The sequence below is a fragment of the Drosophila sulfurigaster genome, chromosome X, assembly GCF_023558435.1.
Source record: "Drosophila sulfurigaster albostrigata strain 15112-1811.04 chromosome X, ASM2355843v2, whole genome shotgun sequence".
Lineage (NCBI taxonomy): Eukaryota > Metazoa > Arthropoda > Insecta > Diptera > Drosophilidae > Drosophila > Drosophila sulfurigaster.
The window spans coordinates 19,987,112-20,009,389 of NC_084885.1; the positions used below are offsets into that span (position 1 = coordinate 19,987,112).

The 22,278-nt window shown below is 42.4% G+C and overlaps 2 protein-coding genes across 9 annotated transcripts; both read left to right on the forward strand.

Annotated features, from left to right (window-relative positions):
* Positions 1–600: 600 nt before the first annotated feature.
* LOC133847755 (integrator complex subunit 4) lies at positions 601–4,653 on the forward strand. The gene is made up of 2 exons (XM_062282954.1): positions 601–2,833; positions 3,496–4,653. The coding sequence occupies exons 1-2, from the start codon at positions 707–709 to the stop codon at positions 4,471–4,473; spliced, it is 3,105 nt and encodes a 1,034-aa protein (XP_062138938.1). The 5' UTR covers positions 601–706; the 3' UTR covers positions 4,474–4,653.
* A 572-nt stretch (positions 4,654–5,225) lies between these two features.
* Positions 5,226–21,081, forward strand: LOC133847756 (E3 ubiquitin-protein ligase UBR1). 8 transcript variants are annotated; one of them, XM_062282960.1, is made up of 11 exons: positions 5,226–5,472; positions 7,166–7,523; positions 11,676–11,696; positions 11,976–12,104; positions 12,270–12,604; positions 12,675–13,680; positions 14,620–15,778; positions 16,506–16,617; positions 16,692–16,820; positions 16,896–18,615; positions 18,680–21,081. In XM_062282960.1, the coding sequence occupies exons 2-11, from the start codon at positions 7,340–7,342 to the stop codon at positions 19,906–19,908; spliced, it is 6,024 nt and encodes a 2,007-aa protein (XP_062138944.1). In that variant the 5' UTR covers positions 5,226–5,472; positions 7,166–7,339; the 3' UTR covers positions 19,909–21,081. The 8 variants fall into 8 exon arrangements, with proteins under 8 accessions (XP_062138944.1, XP_062138940.1, XP_062138941.1 ...); XM_062282956.1 differs by having other exon boundaries at positions 5,226–5,458; positions 6,767–7,523; XM_062282957.1 differs by having other exon boundaries at positions 5,226–5,458; positions 6,770–7,523.
* Positions 21,082–22,278: the final 1,197 nt, after the last annotated feature.

Here is a 22,278-nt window from a genome sequence, read left to right on the forward strand (position 1 = left end):
CAAATATGTATGCCCAATATCCAAGATTATCGACAATTTTCTTAAACAATTAACTAACCAAATGGCCTAAACAAATAAAAACAAAAAACAAAAAAAAAATGCGAGAAATACCAAGAATACTTTTTAAAACTGAGTTTTTAGCGAATCAACATTATCTTAAGTAACAAATTCATATACAATTGTACAACAGCAACAAGAGGAATATTTGCAGCGAAATAAATGAAACACAAGCAAAGCATAAATGATGTTTGTTTATGTAAACAAACAAGATAGAAAGAAGTATGTAACAAATAAAACCAATAACAATTGTATGCTGTATAACTATGAAGAAATGCAAATAAACTAATGAAAATTGTATCAAAAACAACTGCTGATTTTTATTTTATTATTTTTTTTTATCATTTTGAATTTCTTTTTGAAAATTGATGCACACAGTAAATTTCCCTCTCAAAGAAAATCAGTTCCGCCTTGGAACCGAAAAGAACGACTTTTTGGGAACTAGCGCAAGTACAGCACAGCAGAGTGTGACCTTATGTTTTCAGCACATACTCTCTGCGGTAGGGCAGTATTTTTTTTTGGGAGAATACAACTTGCGGTCACACTTAGCGACAGCACAATATTTATTTGCCCCAAACTTGTATTTCATTTGTAAGCTGTTGCATTTATATTGTTTTTTTATTAGTGTTTTTATATATTGCTGGGCACAATGGCACTCGCCATTGCAAAACCGCAACAGTCCTTCATAGAGACGATTGTTGGAGTGCCGCCGCCGCTGAAAAAGTTGCGACTACAAGCGACAGCGGCGCCGGTGAGCAAACCGAAGGTAAAAGTGGAAAAGAAGCTACAAATCTTGTCGTTGCTCGATGCGTATTTACCCGCCAACAACAGCAGTGGAGGTGCAAGTAGTAGCAACACAACAACAACGACAGCCGCAGCTGCAGCAGTTGGCAACACAATCAGCGGCGCCAGCAGCAGCAGCAGCGCAATTGCAGCTGGCGGCGTCGTACCACAACAAACACAAGCAGGAGCCTCGTGTCAAACGAAGGAGCTGCTCGAACTGCTGGTGAAGATCACTGATGAGATCTCCTACGACAATGTGCAAATAGCCGAGCTGAAGGAGTCGGCGGCTAAAATCTATCAGCTCTATCAGTTACAGGAACGCGACAGCGACACTTCGGTGCGTGTCAAGTTGCTGGAACTGTTTGCCGGCCTGGGCTGCGAGTGCAGCACTGAGGAGGGCATCATTCTGATCATCGATTACTTCATCTATCTGCTGCGCAAAGAGACCTCCCAGAAGGTGCTAGCCCAGGGCATGATGTGTCTGTATCGCATTGGACAACAGCGCCGCCAACTCGTGCCGCTTGCCTACAACACACAGGTGGCACACTTGGCCAAGGAGCAGCTGCGCAGCGGATCGACGCACACACAAAAGAATGCCATGCTAGTGATTGGACGCTTTGCCACCTGCCACGAGAGCGAACGGCAATATGTGTGGAAGCTGGCGTTCTACATTGATTCACAGGATTCGGGTGTGCGTGCCCAGGCTTTGCATGCGCTGCTGACGCTCGGGGAACGTGGCGCCCACTTGCCACCCGTGCTGTACAAACGTGCCGTGGAGGCCATGAAGGATGACTACGAATGTGTGCGCAAGGAGGCGTTGCGTCTGGTTCACATGCTGGGCAATCGGCATCCCGACTATTGCATCAATCTGGAGCGGCAGCCAGAGGATATACGCATGATTGATGCGGCCTTCAGCAAAGTGTGCGAAGCACTTTGTGATCTCTCCCTGCAATTGCGCGTCTTGGCCGCCGAGCTGTTGGGCAGCATGACGCACGTGAGCAGCGAGTTTCTGCATCAGACACTGGACAAGAAGCTGATGAGCAATTTGCGACGCAAACGCAATGCACACGAACGTGGCGCCCGCCTTGTGACAAGCGGCGAATGGTCTTCGGGCAAACGTTGGGCAGACGATGCGCCGCAGGAGCATTTGGATGCACGCACCATTTCGTTGATAGCGAGCGGTGCTTGTGGCGCTCTCATACACGGCCTGGAGGATGAGTTTTTGGAGGTGCGCACCGCCGCCGTCGGCTCCATGTGTAAGCTGGCAATGTCACGACCCGAATTCGCTGTCACCAGCCTCGATTTTCTGGTCGATATGTTCAACGATGAAATTGAGGATGTGCGTCTGAAGGCCATTTACAGTTTGACAGCGATTGCTCGGCATATTGTGCTGCGCGAGGATCAGCTGGAGATCATGTTGGGCTCACTGGAGGATTATTCGGTGGATGTGCGCGAAGGTTTGCATCTGATGCTCGGCGCTTGTCGTGTCTCCACGCAAACGTGTCTGCTGATGGTCGTGCAAAAGCTGCTCGATGTGTTGGCCAAGTATCCACAAGATCGACATTCCACATACGCTTGCATGCGCAAGATTGGCCAGAAGCATCCGCATCTTGTGATGGCACTAACCGGACATTTGCTCTATGTGCATCCGTTCTTCGAGACACCGGAACGTGATGTCGAGGATCCCGCATATTTGTGTGTGCTCATTCTCGTCTTCAATGCCGCCGAGCATCTGGTGCCCATCATCAGTCTGTTGCCAACGGCAACGCATCGGCATTATGCCTATTTGAGGGACTCGATGCCCAAGCTGGTGCCGCAGCTGCCCATCGAGGGTGCGTCGTCGTCGTCGAACAGCAAGTGCATCGATGATGCGCTCCAGGCTGCGGGCAGTTCGGCGGAATATCTGCAAATGATTCTCAATCACATCGGTGAGATCTACACGATGACTGACGATCGGGTCGAGCTGCTCAAGACGGCGCAATCCAATCTACAGGTGAGTGGAAGGAAAATACAGAGATAAAGCAACAAGCTACAGCTCGCTCTTAGTGGGGTTATTATTTTAGCATCCCTTACTCACTTACTGGCCACACTTTAAGTACCATATTTAACTTAGCGGCATACGCAAACAAAGAGAGTTTACTAAATGTTTTCTAATTCTCCACATTTTCGCTTAACTACTTTATTTTTGAGTTCCAACTGATGCCATTAAGTAATATAAGAAATGTCAATGCATTTTTAAGTTAAATGTCTAGGTTGTTGTGTTAAGGAAGCTGAGGCAGTTAGCTGAACGTACAGAGTTTTTCTTTTAGAAGATCGACATTTTCTACAAACGGTATTACAATGTATAAATAGTAAGGGGAAAACTATGAATGCTTTAATTTGTGGAATTCTTAAGTTGGATAATGCGTTCATTACTCGCTTACCGGCCACACTCTTAGTACTATATATACGGGTTGTTTTCTAATTCCTGTTGATAGATTAGAAACATGTGGATTATTACTGAACCTGATGAAATTTTGGCATTGATCAATCCCAATTGATTCATGCAACACTTGTGAAATACACAAACTTCTCAAAAGTTGTTACAAGTTATATGCAAATAAGTGATTAAATTACAATTGAATCGAATGACATTTTTTGTGTGATGTGTTGCAGCGCTTGGGCGCCATCGACTCAGACATGTATGGACCATCGAATTTCCTGGAGACCTTCCTCTCGGCCCAAATCCAAATCGAGCAAATGCAGCGCTGCGCCAGCACCCAACGCAGTCGTGTGCCGCTCAAGGAATCGCTGGCCGAGCTCATACGCAACTGCCTCAAGCTGCAGCACACATTCTCGGGCCTCAACTACGGTGACATTCTGCAGGTGAAGCAGCTGCGATTGCGCGCCAGCGCTCTGCATCTGGTGCTCGTGGTGCGTGACAGATCACAGAGTGCGTTGGGTCCGTGTCAGATGCTGTTGCAGACCGCCGGCGATATCAGTGCCTTTATGCGCACACGCAGCACGGGCAGCTCGTTTGCCGAGAAGGCGCCGGAGCCGTCACTGGATGACGATGGCGGCAAGCCGAAACTGAAGCCAGGACAAGATGAGCCCGACAGTTTTACACGTACGCTGCTCTCCAAATTGGATGCGATTGCGGACCCAAAGCCGGGACGCGTGTTTCGCGAGATATTGCCGCTGGTGCAGCATGCAACGCCGCTGTCGCTGCCGCCGGCCAATGAGAAGATCCGGCGATGCATGGCCAACATTTTGGAGCCGTGTCCGTTGCAGTCGCAGGACAATGTGATCAAGGTGACGGCGGGTTTAATTGCTGCTGTGCCGTTTGTGGCCGAAATAGACAATCTGCTGGAATCACAAAAGGCGGACATGCGCATCAAGATCAAATATCCCGATCAACACATGCACACCGTGGTACCGAAGATGACCGACTTCAAACCCATCATGACGGAGCAGGGCGAGCACGAAACGAATGTGAGATTGCGCACAACGATCCTGCTCTCGCACAGCGTCTGGACGGAGGCATCGCTGGTGGAGATTCAGCTGTGTTTGGCCGTCCGACCAGGCAGCGAACTGGAGCTTTGCAAGCCCGCCAAAGTATTGTTTGCCCCCAAGCCAGTAAGGCGGGGAATTTAACTAGTTGCTGCTCCTGCTTCTGTTGATGGTGATGCTAGAAGGTTGACGCAGAAGGCTGGTGGTCTATTGACAAAGTGTACAATGTTAATTACACACAAGGAAATCAACTATAAAATTGTATCATATTTTCTTACGTATGTTTACATCTTACAGAATTATTAAAAATGTTGATTATTCGAATTCAAATGCTGATATCGATTTATATAATGTATCGATTTATTTCTAGTTACACGAAGTGCTCAAACGTACGACTATCGATTTATTATTGTTTTTGATTAGATTATACAATAATGCGCATTTTGCTATTCTGATAACAATATTTATTTGTTTCTGCCTTGAATAGTTCATAATTGATTTCAAAGAATGATATACAAAACTGTTAATACTGCGAAATACTAGCAGCGCTTTTTTGTTTGGTATTTTTCGAGCTTCAAATTGCTGTCACATAGCCGTCTCCATTTCGCATCGTATTCGCAGGAAAAACTTCACGTCTGTTTGGCAACTTTGTTGAGAATTGCCATTGTTATAATATGAACAGTTAAGAAGTTTTGGATTAATCTTTTTATAAACTAAAAGCGTAAAAAATATTTAAAAAGTTGCGCCATTTTACACGTATACCATACAAAGCCCCTATCGCCAAAAACACGTAGTGTGACCTAGCTGGCTCTACACAAAAGTAGTATATTTTGCAACTTTAATTGACATTTGTTGAAAATGAGAATTGCGGTCACACTGCTCATAATCTGGTGCGTAGTACGCGACCAAAAGCTAACGCGAATAATTGAAAGCGGAAAAGCAAAGCAAAGCTAAGCTGAAACGTGCATTGCATATTACGAAATTGCAGCAGCCAGTTGAACAGCTTGCCTGCTGCGATTCGAGAGAGAGAGCGAAAGAAAAAAACACAAAAATTTTAAAGTTTTTAAATCCGAGGAAAAGGCCATACATACATACATACACGCATAATATGTGAATATATAGAAATAGTGTATGTATATATAGGTGTGTGTCAACTGTGTGTGCGAGTGTGTGTGCAGCTGAGTGTTTTTGAATTCTCTTTTGCTTGTATATTTCATCAGCTGCCTGCCGCGGTCGTCCGTCCGTCCAGTATATATCGGCGATTGTCTATTTCACGTAGGAAGTGCAAAAAAATGAAAATCAAATAAAAAGCATTTGCTTGAAAATATACAAAAGCATACATTCAAATTGTATTTGTGTATATATGTATGTATATATATATGGAGATGTACATAAATGTATATATATATTTATATATATACATATATGTACATACATCTATGTATGTGTATTTAAATGTATGCATGCGCGCATGTGAGAAGCAAAAAATAAGAGAAAGAAAAGTAAAGGAGAGAAACGCAATGCAGCAGCAGCCGCAGCAGCAAAACAATATTTTGCTCTCAATAATTATTATTATGCATTTAGCACACATACATACATGTACTTGCATACTAAGTATATACATATACATACATATGAACTTATATTCATGTGTTACTACAACCAAGTGAATGTGAATAATACATATACCAGAGTGTGTGTAGAATCTGACTGGCTGCAGTTGTTGTTGTCTGCCAAGTGCACATGCATACAAACGTATATTGCATGTATTTGCATACATATAAACACATAAATATATTTACATGCATGTTGTTCACATGTATTTGCGTTTCTTTTTTTTCACTTTTTTTTTCGTGTTGTTTTCTTTTTGTGTTCTGTTAATCGAAAATTTGAATGCCGTATATTTTGTGGGTTGGCTGCTGCTGTTGTCATGCGCGCTCTCGCTCTCTCCTTCACATAGTGCTGGCTGCGTTTTGTTTTTGTTTTGCTGCCAAAACTAACCATTGTTAGACAATAAGAATAAAACGAATAAAACGAAAAACACAAGCAGCAATTGGACTGCACTATAAGAAGACAGTTATCAAAAATGGCCAAGCAACAGTTGCAAATTTCAATTGTTTAACGAGAGCGAGCGAGAGAGAGAGAGAGAGAGAGCAGTATTTGAATAATTCGTCAAATTGAACAAAAACAAAAAAAAAAATAATACAAATAAAATATAATTATTGCTTTACATTGACTAATATGTACTTACTTAGCCAGAAATTGGATCAGAAAATAATAAAAATCAAATCAAAAACAAGTGCGCGCAACTTTCTCGTTATTCGGATTTAAATAAATAGACAAAAACAATAACAACGTCAAAAAACGAAACAATCATTTCCAAAAATTCAAGTTTGTTAAAGTTATGTTCATAATAGTGTTAATTAATTCCGTTTAGTAGCCAAATTCAAGAAGACAAAACCAAATGCATCCAGCAACAACAACAACTGCAACTCAAATAGCAACAAAAGAGAACAACAACACATAGCAGATAGAACAACTGTAACATCAGCTGCAAGCAAAGCTGACGAGAAAGAACAACAACAGCAATATCACCAAGGACAAACCGCCCACTCAATGCACTAACAACTATACACACAAACACACACACGCACACACTCACAAAAGCAGTAGCACTAGCAATAACAACAACAAAAGCAACAGCAACAAGGGAACAGTGAGAGCGAGAGAGTGTAACAAGCATTGCAAGTGAGCGAGAAACATAGCTAGCGAATAGAGGATATAACACATAACAAAACGAAAAGCAAAAACTAACTGTTCTACTGCTCGCGTTTAGTTGAAAGGGTCACTCGGTAATTGTCAAAAAAAAGAAAAGAAAAAATACAAAAGCAAAAAAACGAAAAAAGTTTCAAGACGAAGGAGGAGAAGACAGAAACAAAAACAAAATCCAACAAATAGCAAAACAACAGTAACAGCAACTGCGACAGCGACAACAACACCGACTACCAATATGGATCGCTACGATATGGACGATGTTGTTGTTGCGCCACCGCCCGAACACGACGATGGCAGTTATCCATTAAAGGAATGGCGCCTCAAGCATCAGGCTGGCACATTGACACGCAACGATTTAATCGACTACTTCAAAAAGGAATCGCCAAAGTATTTCGAATTTCAAAATGACATGGAAACAGGTGAGTTTCGAACTAACAAACCTATAAACATATGTACACCATATCTATTTGCAAAATCAGGAAGCGTCATCATTACATACTGTTTATCATCGATAATCTTTGGGGTTCCTTCAACGATAATATTTAATGTCTTATCAGTTTGAAATCATAAACAGAAATATCAAATTAAAATACAATTATTATTTAGCACTTTAGATAAACAGCTAAATTTTTATGATACAAAAATAAATGCTTCATGATCCTTTCATAAGGAGTAGGAAATAATCCCAATCCTTGAGCTATACAAAATTGATTAATTTACTTTTATGTTAAGCATTATGGTTGAAGGAAAAACATTTCTAAATTTAAAGTTGGGAAAGAAAAAAATCACGTTTGTCCAGTTAATTTCGTGCAAAGTCAATGCCGATTGTTAGATTGAATAAAAAACAAAAATAATCATTGTTTTTCGGTCCCAGATATACACACATACATACATATAGAGCATATCATACATACACACATACATATGTACTCTGACTATATCTATCAATATATTAATATAGTTATCAGTTTAGAGCCGTGCTCTTGAATTTGTTGCTTGCTGTTCTCATTGAACATTGCACGTTTCGTTGCTTTATTCGAACATATTCACACACACACACACACCTACACCCACACATTCACATTTGTATTTTTCTCTATTGTATTGTTGTTGTTGCCATTATCGTCTATTCGATTTCCGTACATTTTCGCGCTGTCGTTTTTCCTTTCATTAGACAAGTTGATTGCACGATTCGACTTGCCTACTTTACCTGTCTCACCTTCTATGCAGTCTATGCAACAACTACAACAACAACAACAGCAGCAGCAACAACAACGACAATCCAGCCTAGCAACAATAACAAACTTGTTTGCGCCACATTCCGTTAGAAGTTTATATATTTTTGTACCCATTGTCGTTAGTTTTTCTTTTGTTTTTGTTTGTTTTTGTTGTATATATGTATATATATATAGTCTGCTTTGTTCAATTGACTTGAGCTCTGTAAAGTTATCCAGGTAGAAACATTTTCCTTTTCTAGAATTACGAGGGGAGCAGTTTTCCTTCGCCACTTTTTCCAACCAAATAATTCACTAAAATGGAGAGTTTTGTACCCTTCTATAATTGAATTCATTTTGGATTGTTATAGTTTCTATATTATTATTATTATAGATCATTGTCAACTAATTAAAATTTGTCAGTTTTTCTGCTGCTTACAAGGTTGAGCTTAAGAAAAAGTATTTTGAATTATTTTATGTATAATATTCTTATGCAATACAATTGTGTCTCCTTTTGCTCCATAGATTAGACTTTCTTTATGATTTCTTATCAATCATATTATTTGAATACCTTGCAGAAATTGCTGCATATATTATAAAGGGTGTTATAAACGATCTTTTTCTAAATTTCATTCAGTTTTCATTGACTTATTCCAAACACACGATGTGTGGAGTATCTTGAATTCGTTGATTCACAAACACAATGATGTTTTATATTTTCGTTGTCTCATCGTTGATACCTTGTGTTGACACTCGCCACGCTCTCAACAATCGCTCATTCACATCTGGCCAACTAAATGAGCGAAAAACAGACTGACTGACTAATCGGATGACTGATAAGAAAGGTAAAGAAGAATCCATCTGCCATATACATAAGTACATATATTCAGCTCTTGGTTTATTCAACTTTGTGTGTGAGGATCGTCATTAATTTTTGGTTTATTTGCCAAATGCGAATCCAAAAGTGACGTGTTCTCAGTTCCGCACTTCTCAGACGATTTTGGTTCTGTTTCTGTTTCTGGTTCTCGTTCTGGTTCTGGTTCTTTGTTCGCCTGACACAATTAGACATTCGTGTCGAATTGGGCACAGAAATTTCTATATATATATATATATATACGTATATAGTATATGCGTATAAATCAAGTCATCTTTAAGGTCGATGGCAGTATGAGCAGAGATCGCATAATTTGTTATTGTTCAACTGGATGGGAGTACCGTTAATTTGTGACAGTCATCTTGTTTTAGGGGTTGTCAGGAGAAGCAATTAAAAAGTGAAGGCAGCGACACCTATCGGATGTTTTTGTAGGTCACACACAGTGCGAGCCATAAAATGAATGCTTCGATTACAATAGTGGTAAATTGAGACAATTTGAGGCAAATAAATATGTTTCAACAATTTCAAAGTATTTAAATATAGCTTGAAAAACAATGCAGCTGTTTTAATTATTTCAAGAAAAACTGATCGATCCACGATGGGGTTGATACCTATTTTTTTTTGTTTATTGCGGATGTTTGTACACTTCTTTTCGCACTCACTGTGGCTGCATATATTCTGGTCATTCTGTCGTTACAACCTTGTCAGACAGACAGACAGACCGACGGACGGACAGACGGACAGTCGTAGGAGGATGAATCAAGCGCAACGCACTGAAGAGCGATTTTTCCAGGCGTCGCGCGTTCTTTGTTGCACTCTATTGCGCCTCAGGCGTGTTGTTTGCTTAATGAATCACATATGTATATAGTTCATGACTGTATATACTATGTGTTTATATAGTAGTAATGATATATGTATACACATGTATATAGAGATTGTTGCCGATAATCAATGAAGTGTGTGCAGAGCTTTTCTAGGAAAGAGAAAGCAAGCAGACGCGCCTGATGATAGCCTGAGGCAACCGAAACCTCTTAGAGAAACCCCCAACTGACTGACTGACTGAATGTTTGGTGATCAGATGAGCTGCGTTCGTTATCGCAATTTGCTATTGATCAGCGATCGATCAGCTTTTTCCATTTCCACTTTCTCATTCTCTCTCTCTGTTGACTCTCCCTTTTACTGGCTGTAGATGAGTTTTTGTTGTTGATACACGACCTTGAACTGTATTATTCGTATTCGTATTCGTATTCGATCTGTGAGTGTGCGGCGAATGAGTTTTTGATTCGATTTCATTTTCGATTACCTCGAAACTCGTTTGCCGAAGGTTTTCATTATTATTATTATTATATTATGTGTATTACTTTGTTGTGTCTCTGCTCATAACAATTTGGATTTTAATGCTGCTGCTGGCTCTGATAATGATATCTCGTGAGTTTTGAGTTTTGTCTTTGAGCCCAAGTCTTGAATTACTCTCTTGCGGTTGCTCAGTTAGCTCTTGACTTGACTAAACTGAACTAAACGCATTAGCGAGCATCATTATTATCATTATTATGCTGATTATGATTATGATCATTAATGTTTTTGGTGTGGATTTGGGTTTGAATTTTATTGCCTTTTGTTTTGGGTTGAGCACAAATGTCAACTTATTGCTGTAGCTGTGGCTTTGACTAACCAGTTTCCAGTCTTTCTCTCTGTGTGTGTGTGTGTGTGTTTTATTTATTTAAATACACAATATGCACTAATGCTAACCAGAGAGTGCATTACTCATACGCCACATCGGCCGCATGGTAATGATGATGATGATGCAGCACTAAACAATGATGCGATTTTTTGTTAATTGTCCAGCTATGAAACTACAACAGCTAAGAATTTTATAATAACTTGTGAAGACTCATCGCAATGCGCGTTGTGGAAACTTTTGACTTCGAGTTCCTCGTTCAAAATAAACACATGTCATCAGATATATGCAAGCGAATGCTGGTTCGATAAAATAATAACAAATAATAAACCCAATTTATGCTGACACACACACGTTGCACGTTGTTTAGAAATAGGGGCAGAGAAAGACACTTCAGTTACACTTGCCACTACAAAATCCGTTGCTACGGCTCGGCTCTATATATATAGTATATACTATATATATATATATAGACACGTATGTGCCTCGAAGTTAACAGCACAGCACATTCATTGCGTTTTATTTACATAATTTCCTTGTTTCAATTATAATTACTAGATGTATTTTAAGTAGTTCTTTATGAATTCGTCAGTTTGCTTTTTCTTGGGAAGCGGAACAACAAAAATGTTTAACAATTAGCGTATTACAATGATTTCTCGTTGAGTTTATTCAATTTACATTTTACATTTTACATTGATTGTTTATTCACTTAATTTACTTTCACTACATACTTAGATTTTATTTTATTATTTTTTGGTTTTTATTTTATTTTCCTCTTTCTTTTCTTTTTGTTTTTATTTCACAGACGATTCAAATGCACCAACTTGTGAGTATAACAACGACTTCATCGAGCACCTATTACTACTAGATTTAAAAAATCAGCGATAAATTTCCTAAAATTTCTTTGAAAATCTCCGTTCATTTTTTTTTTATTAACTAACCAAAGCCGCAGTAGAGAAAACTAACACAAAACATAAAAAATAAGGAAATTAAACATTAACGCACACTAATTCATCTTTCCACGGGTGATATGTATGTATGATGATGTATGATGTATGATGTATGATGTTTGATGTATGGTGATGTGGTGTATGACACGATGAAGACTCCTTCATGGTCTCGGTGCAAACCCTTAACTTTGATGAACAAGTCTCCACGAGCTCGAAAGCATCAATGTTGCTGCAAGAAATCAAACGCTTGCAGGAGTCAAAGCATGCCGTGACCTGCGGGTCCTGTAAGTTGGCAAAACAAACAACATTCGATTCGATGTGGTTGATCTCTGCTTTCCTAGCCAAATTTCTTGTGTTGTATCGTAGGCTAATTTGTAGTTGCTTTCCTTTGTTTCATGATTTGTTCATACTTCAATTGATAATGAATACTCTTTTCTTTTTTGTTGCAGTGAAATGCATGTTCAAGGAGTCACTGGCCAAGGAGGAGATCATCGATGTTATGGTCGAGTTCATGCTCGGCGATAATCCGGCTACAGCGCTCGAGAAGCTGCAGCTCGAGGGCAACACGGCCACCGTGTGTGGCAAGGTGTTCAAGAATGGTGAACCCACCTACAGTTGTCGCGAGTGTGGCGTCGATCCCACTTGTGTGCTGTGTGTCAATTGCTTTAAGCGTTCGGCACATCGCTTTCACAAGTATAAAATGTCCAGTTCCGGCGGTGGTGGATGCTGTGATTGTGGCGACGACGAGGCCTGGAAGCGTGATCAATACTGTGAACTGCATTTGGTAAGTCGAATTGGAATTCACATTCACAAAAATTACTTCATAACTTGAACTGTTTCGTTTTTATCTGCAGGCAAATCGCAAGAATCCACTGGAAAGTAAGATCATAACAAACGCTGTGCTGGAACGTGCCGAGGTCTGTTTCAGTGCGATTCTGGCATTCTGTGTTAACTATCTGCAAATCGAACCGAATGCCAGTCTCCAGTGCCTCGATGGCGAACTGGATGGTGCCAATTTCTGTACGGTTCTGTATAACGATGAGTCGCACACGTTCGATCAGGTCATACAGACGCTGACAAAGATTGCCAAGTGCCGTCACAAGGATGCCATGGAGATTGTGGCCGCGATTGATCGCGAGGGTCGCGCCGTTGTCAAGTGTGATACGTTCAAGGAGTGCAACGACCTCAAGACGGCCATCGAGAATCAAATGATACCGCCATCCGGTATGCTGACGAATCCCCGGCATAGCCAATCGTTGCGCACATCGGTGCTGAACATCAATTCGGTGGCATGCCAGCAGTTTGCCCTGCAATTGCTCAGCTGGTTCCAGGAGTTCCTCGTCCGTCATTATCTATTTCGCAAGCGATTCGCCCAGCTGGTGCAGCAGAAGAACGAATCGTTTTGCATACGGCTGATACTCGAGTACGATGTGAAACTGTGGAAGACGGCACGCACCTGCTGGCATCGTTTGCTCATCTCCGGCATGCTCATGGAGTACGAGAACAAAATGGTCCTCGCCCAGGAGTTCTCGCGACGCTATGCGACCATTGTCCAGGACTTTATCAGCGATGATCACGATCATTCGTTCTCGATTGTATCGCTCAGCGTGCAGCTCTTCACCGTGCCCAGCATTGCCCATCATCTGATCGCCCAGGAGAGCATTCTGTATAAGCTGCTGCACACGTTCTATCACGTGGCCATCGAGAAGTTCATACACAATCGCCGGCTACACTTTAGCAAGAACATTGCCAGCATGGCGTTCTTCAAGCGAGCCAATTACATACTCTACGATCTGCGTTATCTGCTCAGCCTGAAGCCGGAAGTGCTCAGCAACAAGTTGCGAAACGGTTTCATCGAAGGTCAGTCGAAATTTCGTTATTTATCTCCGACACGTATCTGCAGACACTATGATTCTCTCCTTTTCTCCCTCGCACTCTATCTGTCTCGCACTAATTTGTGTTCGCGTCGATTGTTTGCGCTGTTTTGTAGAGTAATTCATAATTATCATAATCGAATTATCTAATGCGCTTTTCAATGGCACTTCACATGTTAAGCTACTTGAGTTGTAAGCAAAAGCTATAGACAAATATCGAACTATTCAAGCGATTTAAGTGGCTTTTTAATGTTCTCAACGAACAACTCAAACAAATGAAACGAACTTTGATTATTATACTAGCTACCCATTGGATAAATGGGTATTGTAACGCAGTCAAAAGGAGGCATCCTCCGACCCTGTGAAATATATATATTCTTGATCAGCCGAGACGATATAGCCATGTCGATTTGTCCGAGTGAACACTTGATATATATTATGCTTTTTATATTATATTTTGAATGTACTACTGTATTAATATACCTAAAATATCTTTTGGTATATTTTTAAAGTATTTTTGAGGTATATATTTTAAAATTAATACCGCATTATTTAGCTTTGGATAATATTCAAGTATATTATGAAAGCAGTTCTGCAAAAATAGATCTATAATGGCTTTCCGTATATTTTTAGTATTTTCCGGTATATTAATCAGGCATATTTTCAAATTAATACCGCAGTATTTATCTTTGACTGATAATCCGGTACATTTCGGTATATTTTGAATGAAGAACTGAATAGATATACCTAAAATATCATTTAGTATTTATGAAGTACATTCAGTTGGTATATTTTACAGTCGAGTGTGCTCGACTTTCTTACTTCTTCAATACGTAATGAATAGAATTTATTTGCTGATAACATCTAGTGATATTCTTTCTATAATAATCATAAAATAACATATTTGTATTCTCGTATTTTGCAGGCTGCAAGGCGCTGATGCCGGTGCTGAATGTGATGCAGGGCATGGAGTCGATAACACGCCAGATGGGCCAGCATATGGACTACGAGCCGGAATGGGAGTGCGCCTTCAATTTGCACATTAAGCTCGCCTCGACCATATCGCAGGTGATCGAGTGGGCGGCCAGCGATGTGACGCTGCTGCGCAAGCTCTACAAGAAGACGGTCCAAGCGCTGCTCAGCAACAATTTCATCGTGGGCAACGAGAAGGTCGAACCAAAGACCGTTGCCGGCCATGTGGCCGACTGTCTCATCTACGATGTGTCAACGCATCCCGTCTCGATACATTTGCCACTGTCGCGCTTCTATGCGGGCATCTATCTGCATCTGGGTGCCCACGATCTGACCTACGACAGTCTGCAGGCGGAAACTGAGGCGCTGAACATAAAGCTGACGCCGCGCGAGATTATTGAGCCGGTGCTCTGCACACAGGCGATGATTGCACAGGTCGCCGCTGGCATGTGGCGTCGCAATGGCTACTCGCTGCTGCATCAGTTGTATTTCTATCGCAATGTGCGGTGTCGCGTCGAGATGCTGGACAGAGATATTGTTTGCCTGCAGATTGGCGCCTCGCTGATGGAGAGCAACGAGTTTCTCATACACATGCTGAACAAATTCAATATGATCGCCTGGGCACAGCCCAACTATGAGGCGGAGTTGGCACAATCGACGGTCGACGATGAGTTTATGCGTCAGCTGTCCATGACCGATGAGTTCCTTGAGCTGCTGATTGTCATCATTGGCGAACGCTGGATGCCCGGCGTTTCGCTCGTCACCGAGGAGGATCGTCTGCGCAAGGAGATCATTCAGCTGCTCTGCATCAAGTCGCATTCACACTCGGAGCTATCGCGTGCCTTGCCCGATGGCAACGGCGGCAGCAATGACAGCATCATCGAGGATGTCATCAATACGGTCGCCGTGTTCAAGAAGCCCGTTGGGGCCGAGAGCAAGGGCGTCTACGAGCTGAAGGAGCATCTGTATGAGGACTTCAATGTCTACTTCTATCATTACACCAAGGAGGACAAGTCCAAGGCCGAGGAGTTGCAACGCGAACGTCGCAAGAACAAGAACGAACTCGTCTGTTGCCCGCCGCCAATGCTGCCACAACTAACACCGGCATTCAAGTGAGTATTGAGCTTTTAAGTGACGGCTAAGGGTATTAAGGGGGGGTAGGAGTAGAGGTGCGAGTAATGTTGGTTATAAAGATAACCTTTGATTATGTAGTATATGGGATTAATTGATAATATTTATAATTTAGTTTATTCACGGTTAAACTTGGTATATACTGCTTTCTGCTGACAATTGACTTCGGTAACACTGACTAATTGCTGCTACTGATCTAGTTTAGTGGCTATCGACTTACTAGTGCCAACCGATACATGAGATGACTATCGACTAACGTCCACCTTTTTTGTGTTCAGGATTGCTGAGACAAATATTGCTAGAAATGATAAAAGTTTGCATTCTTTTTAGAATTGTTGCTTTGTCTACATATGAACACAATATAAATAATATGAATATTTGATTACGTTGGCAAATAAGGATTTATGCAATAATAATAACAGAAGAGTTTTCCCGGACAACTTTTACACATTTTGTGTATTGTGGCTAACGCTATTAGAATGAATATTATTGAGCAAAGAATTTGTTAATTAGTCGCCTCTACTGTTCTAATATAAGCAATAAATCAAGTTCTGTTTCAAAGTTTTGTCACGCCTACTTCCATCCCTTCGACTTAACATACTAAATGCATCACATCACAAATTTAGATATGAAAAATCAGTTTTTTGCTTCGAGCAGTCGATTTCTTAATACTTTCACTATTAATCGAAATACTTTTCTACTTTACAGATCCATGGCGAACATCCTGCAGTGCAATGTGTTCCTGAGCATCACCACCATGATCATGGATCGTGCATTGGACGCTCACAGTCGCTCCTTTACCGAAAGTCACCTGCAAAAGGTAAGCGACGCATTGCTGCAAACATGCACAATATGAAGATCTCGCTTAATGCGAAACTTTTACTTTCATTCTAGGTGCTGCATCTGCTGGGCTTTGCCATTCAGGAGGAGCTCAGCGAGTACTATCCGTTCCTTAGTTTTTACGAGAGATCACAAAAATACGGTGTGCTGGAAAAACTGGATGAGTTGGCGCGTTGCCCACGCGTAAGTCACAAATATTATTATAAAATCGAAGTTTCATTGCTAATTCGAAACTTTCTCTTCCACTCGGCTGTGTAGTTGGAGGCGCATCGCGACTTTGTGCTGTGGACGATCAGGCGATTCAAGGAACTGCAGGCTAAGCAAGCGCCCAATGTGAGCGCCAGCACATCATCGGCAGCGAGCACCTCGGCGGGCACATCGGTGGAGACAGCGCAGAGCGACTATCAGCCACTCACCTCGGAGCAGCAGGCACGCCTTGAGAAGGAGGCGCGTTCACGCTTGGCCGCCGAGCGTCGGGCCAAGATCATGGCTCAAATGCAGAATGCCCAAAAGTCGTTTATGAAATCGAATGCCGAAATGTTTGCCAGCACCGCCACCGAAGAAGGCGCTGCTGCTGCTGCAGTCGCCACCACCAGCAAGTCTGCAACGGAATCGGTGATGGACTGGGATGATATACCCGAGCAAGTGGAGGAGCTGGGCGCTGCCGCTTTAATACCCGAGCCAGCCAAGACGGTGGCGTGTTTGGGTGAACGACGCTGCGCCTCCGAGATCGGTGACAATAGCTTCAAGTGCATACTGTGCTTTGAGGATTGCTGTGTGAGCAGCAGTGGATCGCCGTTGGTTAGCTCGGCTTTTCTGCAGACATCGCGGGTGATTTACTCGGCGCCCAACGTCGGTGGACTGAAGTCGGCGTTGCATGTGAGCTGCTGCGGTCATGTGATGCACTACAATTGCTGGAAGGAGTACTACAGCAGCGAGGAGACCAAGGAGCTGCGTCGGCCGCAGCGCAATCGTGTCTCGCTCACCCAGGCACAGAACGTGGAGTTCCATTGTCCCTATTGTCGCACTCTCAGCAACACTGTGCTGCCGGTCAGCGAGGCGTTGGCCAAGTTCTCGTCACCCCTAACGGGAGCAGGAGCGGGAGCCAGTTCAGAGAATGTGTTGCCCCTGGATGGCTATGTGGAACTCATGCGCACCTTGGCTAGCGAGCTGGCCTACATCGAGCACAGTTGGCCAGCAACAGCAGCAGCAACAGCCGCAGCAACATCAACAACAGCAGCATCAACATCAGCAGCATCACCATCGTCAGCGTTGTCACCGTCGTCAGCAGCAGTAGCAGCAGGAGCAGGAGCAGGAGCATCGCCATCGTTAGCATCATCGTCGTCGGCAACGTCGTCGTCGTCCCCGTGGTCCCCATGGTCGCCGTCATATTCTAAGTCATCGTCTAAGTCATCGTTGATGGTCAGCGAGTGGCTGAACAACATCTATCCCCGCAGCGCCGACATTCTGCGCAAATCGAACATCATTGGCGATCTGATGCAATTCGAACGCAGCGCCCAGGTCGTGGACAAGCCATTGATGCATCCCAACTGGATCGAGATGATGGGCTCCTTTCACAAGGCCATGCGCAATGCCACCCAAAGTCAGCTGCAGGGACAGGCGAGCAAGGATTCGTCGTCCATAGCTGCCGATGTCGAACTGGATACGGTGTCGCTGCTGTGGAACACTTGCAGCTATACATTGCAAGCCCTGGAAGTGTATCTGTATGCCATACAGAAGCCGCTCAAGGCAGAGCTGCCGATGCGGCATCAAAGCTGCGCCAGCAATCTGGTTCGCGCCTGTGCTCTCTACTCGTCGACGTTGACGGTGCCGCAGTTGCGCAGCCAGAGTCAACAGGGCGCCAAGCTGCTGGACACGATCTTCAATCAGAAGGGACCCAGCGTCCTTGAGTGGGATTGCTTCCGCATGCTCGTTCAGCTGAATTTCATGGTGCCCAATCTGCTGGTCTGTTCCGATGGTGAGTCGCGATGTAATATAATTTGAATGCAAAATAATTATAAACTATTTTCTTTGCTTTACAGCTTCGAAGGCGATCGTAGCTAGTGGCAGCATGTTTGATTTCTACACACTGCAAACGTGTTTCCTGGCCAACATGACCAAGGCGGTGATTTGCTTTGACTACGACAAGGAGATGGCCAAGCACAATGACGCCGATGTCGAGGATCTGCTGCAGCAATCAACATCGACAGCGGCGCCAGCGATAACAATGCTGCAGTATGTGGAACAGCTGCCGGCGAAAATCAAGCACAACCTGGCCATATTCTACATCAAGAACAATATGGCAGCGCGTGTTCGTCAATTCGAGCGCGACGGACGCCAGCGTGAGGAGTACGAGGAGATGGAGCTGGAAATGAGCGGCGAGGATGGTGGGGCGACAACGTCAACGTCAGCAACAACGCTTGCCGGCGATTGCACGCCAAAGCATCTGGCGATGCTGCTCGAGTATGTGAAGCGGCAGCAGAGCTCGTTCCTGCGTTGTGCTTGCCTCTTCTATCGCTGCATGACCGATGTCGATTTCCCCGACACGTTTCCCACCGATCAGCCGGATCGGTTTGATTTGATGTGCCAGTATCTGGGACTGGAGCCCCAGTTGGGCGTATACTTTGACATGGAGTCGGTGTATGCCACCATGATGCAGAGCTTTGCCTCGCATCCATACATTCGAACCGAGCTGTTCGAGCGTAGCGTTAGCAAACGTCAGGGTAACGCCCCATCGTCGTCGTCGGCGTCGTCGTCAGAAAAGGAGTCGATAGCGTTAGTGCCGTGCCAGCGGCCGTTGCCGCATCTGGTCACACTGTACGAGGACTACAGTGATCTCATCAACAGCGTCTCGGACATCTTTTGTCCGAACAACGAGCGCGAGGAGATGAAAACACCAACGATGTGCCTGATATGCGGCACCATTCTCTGTGGCCATTCGTACTGCTGCCAACCGGAGCTGGGCAAAACGAATGTGGGCGCGTGCACGCACCACGCCCACGACTGTGGCGCCGAGGTGGGCATCTTTTTGCGCATACGCGACTGTCAGGTGGTCTATCTGGGCCGTGGCAAGGGATGCTTTGTGCAGCCACCGTATCTGGATGAGTACGGCGAGACGGATCAGGGCCTGAGGCGTGGCAATCCGCTGCGACTGTGCAAGGCCGCCTACGATCGCATCTTTCTGCAGTGGCTCGGACACAATCTGCACGAGGAGATTGCGCGTCTCAATGAGAATGCGAGCGTCGCCGTCACGCAGTGGCATCACATGTAGTCCGCATGCGTGCGTCATTAAAATTAATGCAAAATTCAAATGTGGCGGAAGGCGAAGGCGAAGGACGATGGAGACAGAGACGGAGAGACGACGACAGCGAGTGAGAGAGAGAGAGAGAGCGACAACAGTTGAACGATAAGGATGAGCAGCAGATCATGGTTACCATAATCTTAGCGGAGCGAGATGATAGCGATAGCGATATATAGCAATATCGAATATGATGACAAAGGCGGCGACAGTCAATGTGATTATTACATACTAAAATTAGGAGAGCATATTTATACGTCTAAGCATTTTACTACTACTTATCCAGCACCCCGCACAACCCTCCCCCCCCCCAAAGCAACCTAAACCCACCACTCTAAACTCCACTTCAATCAAATGAAATTTAATCGGTACGCCCACAGAGATCAGCAGCACCACAACACGCAACGATCAGGACACTACACACACACATGTACACACACACACACACACACCTATACTCCCAATACAGAAAGCAACATCATCGACTCCATTAAACACTTCTTCCTCGCAATCCGCAATGTGGAACAATTGTTTATTTTTTGTTTTGTTTTTTTTTTATGTTGCGTGTTTGGCTGTTGTTTTTTGTTTTGTTCTTTTCTTCTTTATATATATATACATATATATATATATATTACACACACATATATGATGTATACAGCTGTATTTTTTTTATATATATGTATTTTTTTTTTTTGTCTAACTGTAATATTAGAAAAACTTGTTGATAATTTGATTAGCAGGCGGAGCGAATTGCAGCTGCTCCCTAGTTATTATGTTAAATATGTAATTGCATACTTGATTTAGCCTGATTGATTGATATATTGTATGATTGTGAATTGTGAACGATATGGACCGACAGACAGTCGAGTCAGTCTGGAAGTCAATCAGGCAGTCAGAAGATAGACAAGAGCGGCATACAGGCAGCTTTGGCAACAAATTAAAGGATGAAGTAAAATTCACAAGAGAGAGAGAAAGAGAAAGATGATCAATAATAAGTAAAACAGTGAATAAAAGTAAAGATACAAAAAGAAAAATAAAAACTCAGATCCACCGTCCCCAAAAATAAAACCCCCAAAAAATAAAACTCAAAAAAGGATTCGAATTATCGAAACAAAAAAAAAAAAAAAAAAAAGAAATCAAGAAAAACAGAAATGAAAAGAAAAACGCTACCGAAAACGCATGTTGTTGCTTCTTCGTTTGCTCATTGTTGTTAATTGCGTTTGTTTTGCGCCTACGATTATCTTTGATTAATGTATATAGACATTGTAATTTGTAATCTGTAAACTGTAATCTTTAATCTCTAAAATTGTAATCTGTAATCTTTAAAAATGTAAACTGTGAACTGTAAACTATAAATTGTAATCTATAGTGGAGGACGGGCACACGATGATAATAATGATAATGATAATGATAAGACGACGTCGTCGTCGCTCTGTGCTGAATTTATTAATGAACAACACAACAACAAGTGAGAGAGATAAAGAAGAGGTGGGGAAGTGTTTAGTTAGTTGAATGGTTTCCATATTCAGTGCTTTGAAGGACATTGTTATGGCTTTTCGTTTATTGATGATGATTGTGAATAATTTGTGTTTTGTGTTTCTGCAAATTCTGTATGCTGCCATCTCTGTCTTATCGTGAATTATGATTTGTAACGAATGAAACCAGTTGTTGGAGTGTTGCGAGGCAGCAGCAGCAGGACTACGACTGACAACAAAGGAAGCAACAACTGCAGTTACAACAACAAATACAACAGAACAACAACAGCATCAGCAGCGTACTAAAATAGTCGAGTCATGTTTACTTTATCAAATATACTTAACACCAATATATATACTAAACATATATGTATATTGTATCTACATATAATATAAATACGCATACACACTCACAACACACACACACACACACACATACTATATATGTATACCGTCGAAATGATCTATAGTGAAATTCTTAAAGATAAGGCTTTCACTCTGTTATGAAATAACCTCAAGATGTTGCGGCTTAAATGGATAATACATGTGTACACATAATAATCAGATTCATTCAAATGATCCCATGCAATTTTCACTATAGGAAAGTTTCACCGTATTAAACATATTTGAACCGACAAAACATTGATTACTGTATTTGAAATTTAACAAAAAAACACGAAAAAAAAACAACTGAAACTTTAACTACAAAAAGAAAAAACAAAATTCGTTTTGTGAGTCAAGAATAAACAACAAAAAAACTTGAAATAAATGCAAAGTTTGCAAAATTTTAGTGATATTGAAATTATTTGTTGTGTGTAATTTTCTATATTTGTGTGTTTTATACTCTATCCAAAGTTTAAGCTTGATT

Excerpts from the sequence above, each read along its gene's own strand:
- LOC133847756 (XM_062282960.1), top strand. The coding sequence starts at position 7,340 with ATGGATCGCTACGATATGGACGATGTTGTTGTTGCGCCACCGCCCGAA. Across the intron at positions 15,779-16,505 it reads CAACTAACACCGGCATTCAA|ATCCATGGCGAACATCCTGC; the intron begins GTGAGTATTGAG and ends TCTACTTTACAG. Across the intron at positions 16,821-16,895 it reads AGTTGGCGCGTTGCCCACGC|TTGGAGGCGCATCGCGACTT; the intron begins GTAAGTCACAAA and ends TCGGCTGTGTAG.
- LOC133847755 (XM_062282954.1), top strand. The coding sequence starts at position 707 with ATGGCACTCGCCATTGCAAAACCGCAACAGTCCTTCATAGAGACGATT. Across the intron at positions 2,834-3,495 it reads CGGCGCAATCCAATCTACAG|CGCTTGGGCGCCATCGACTC; the intron begins GTGAGTGGAAGG and ends GATGTGTTGCAG.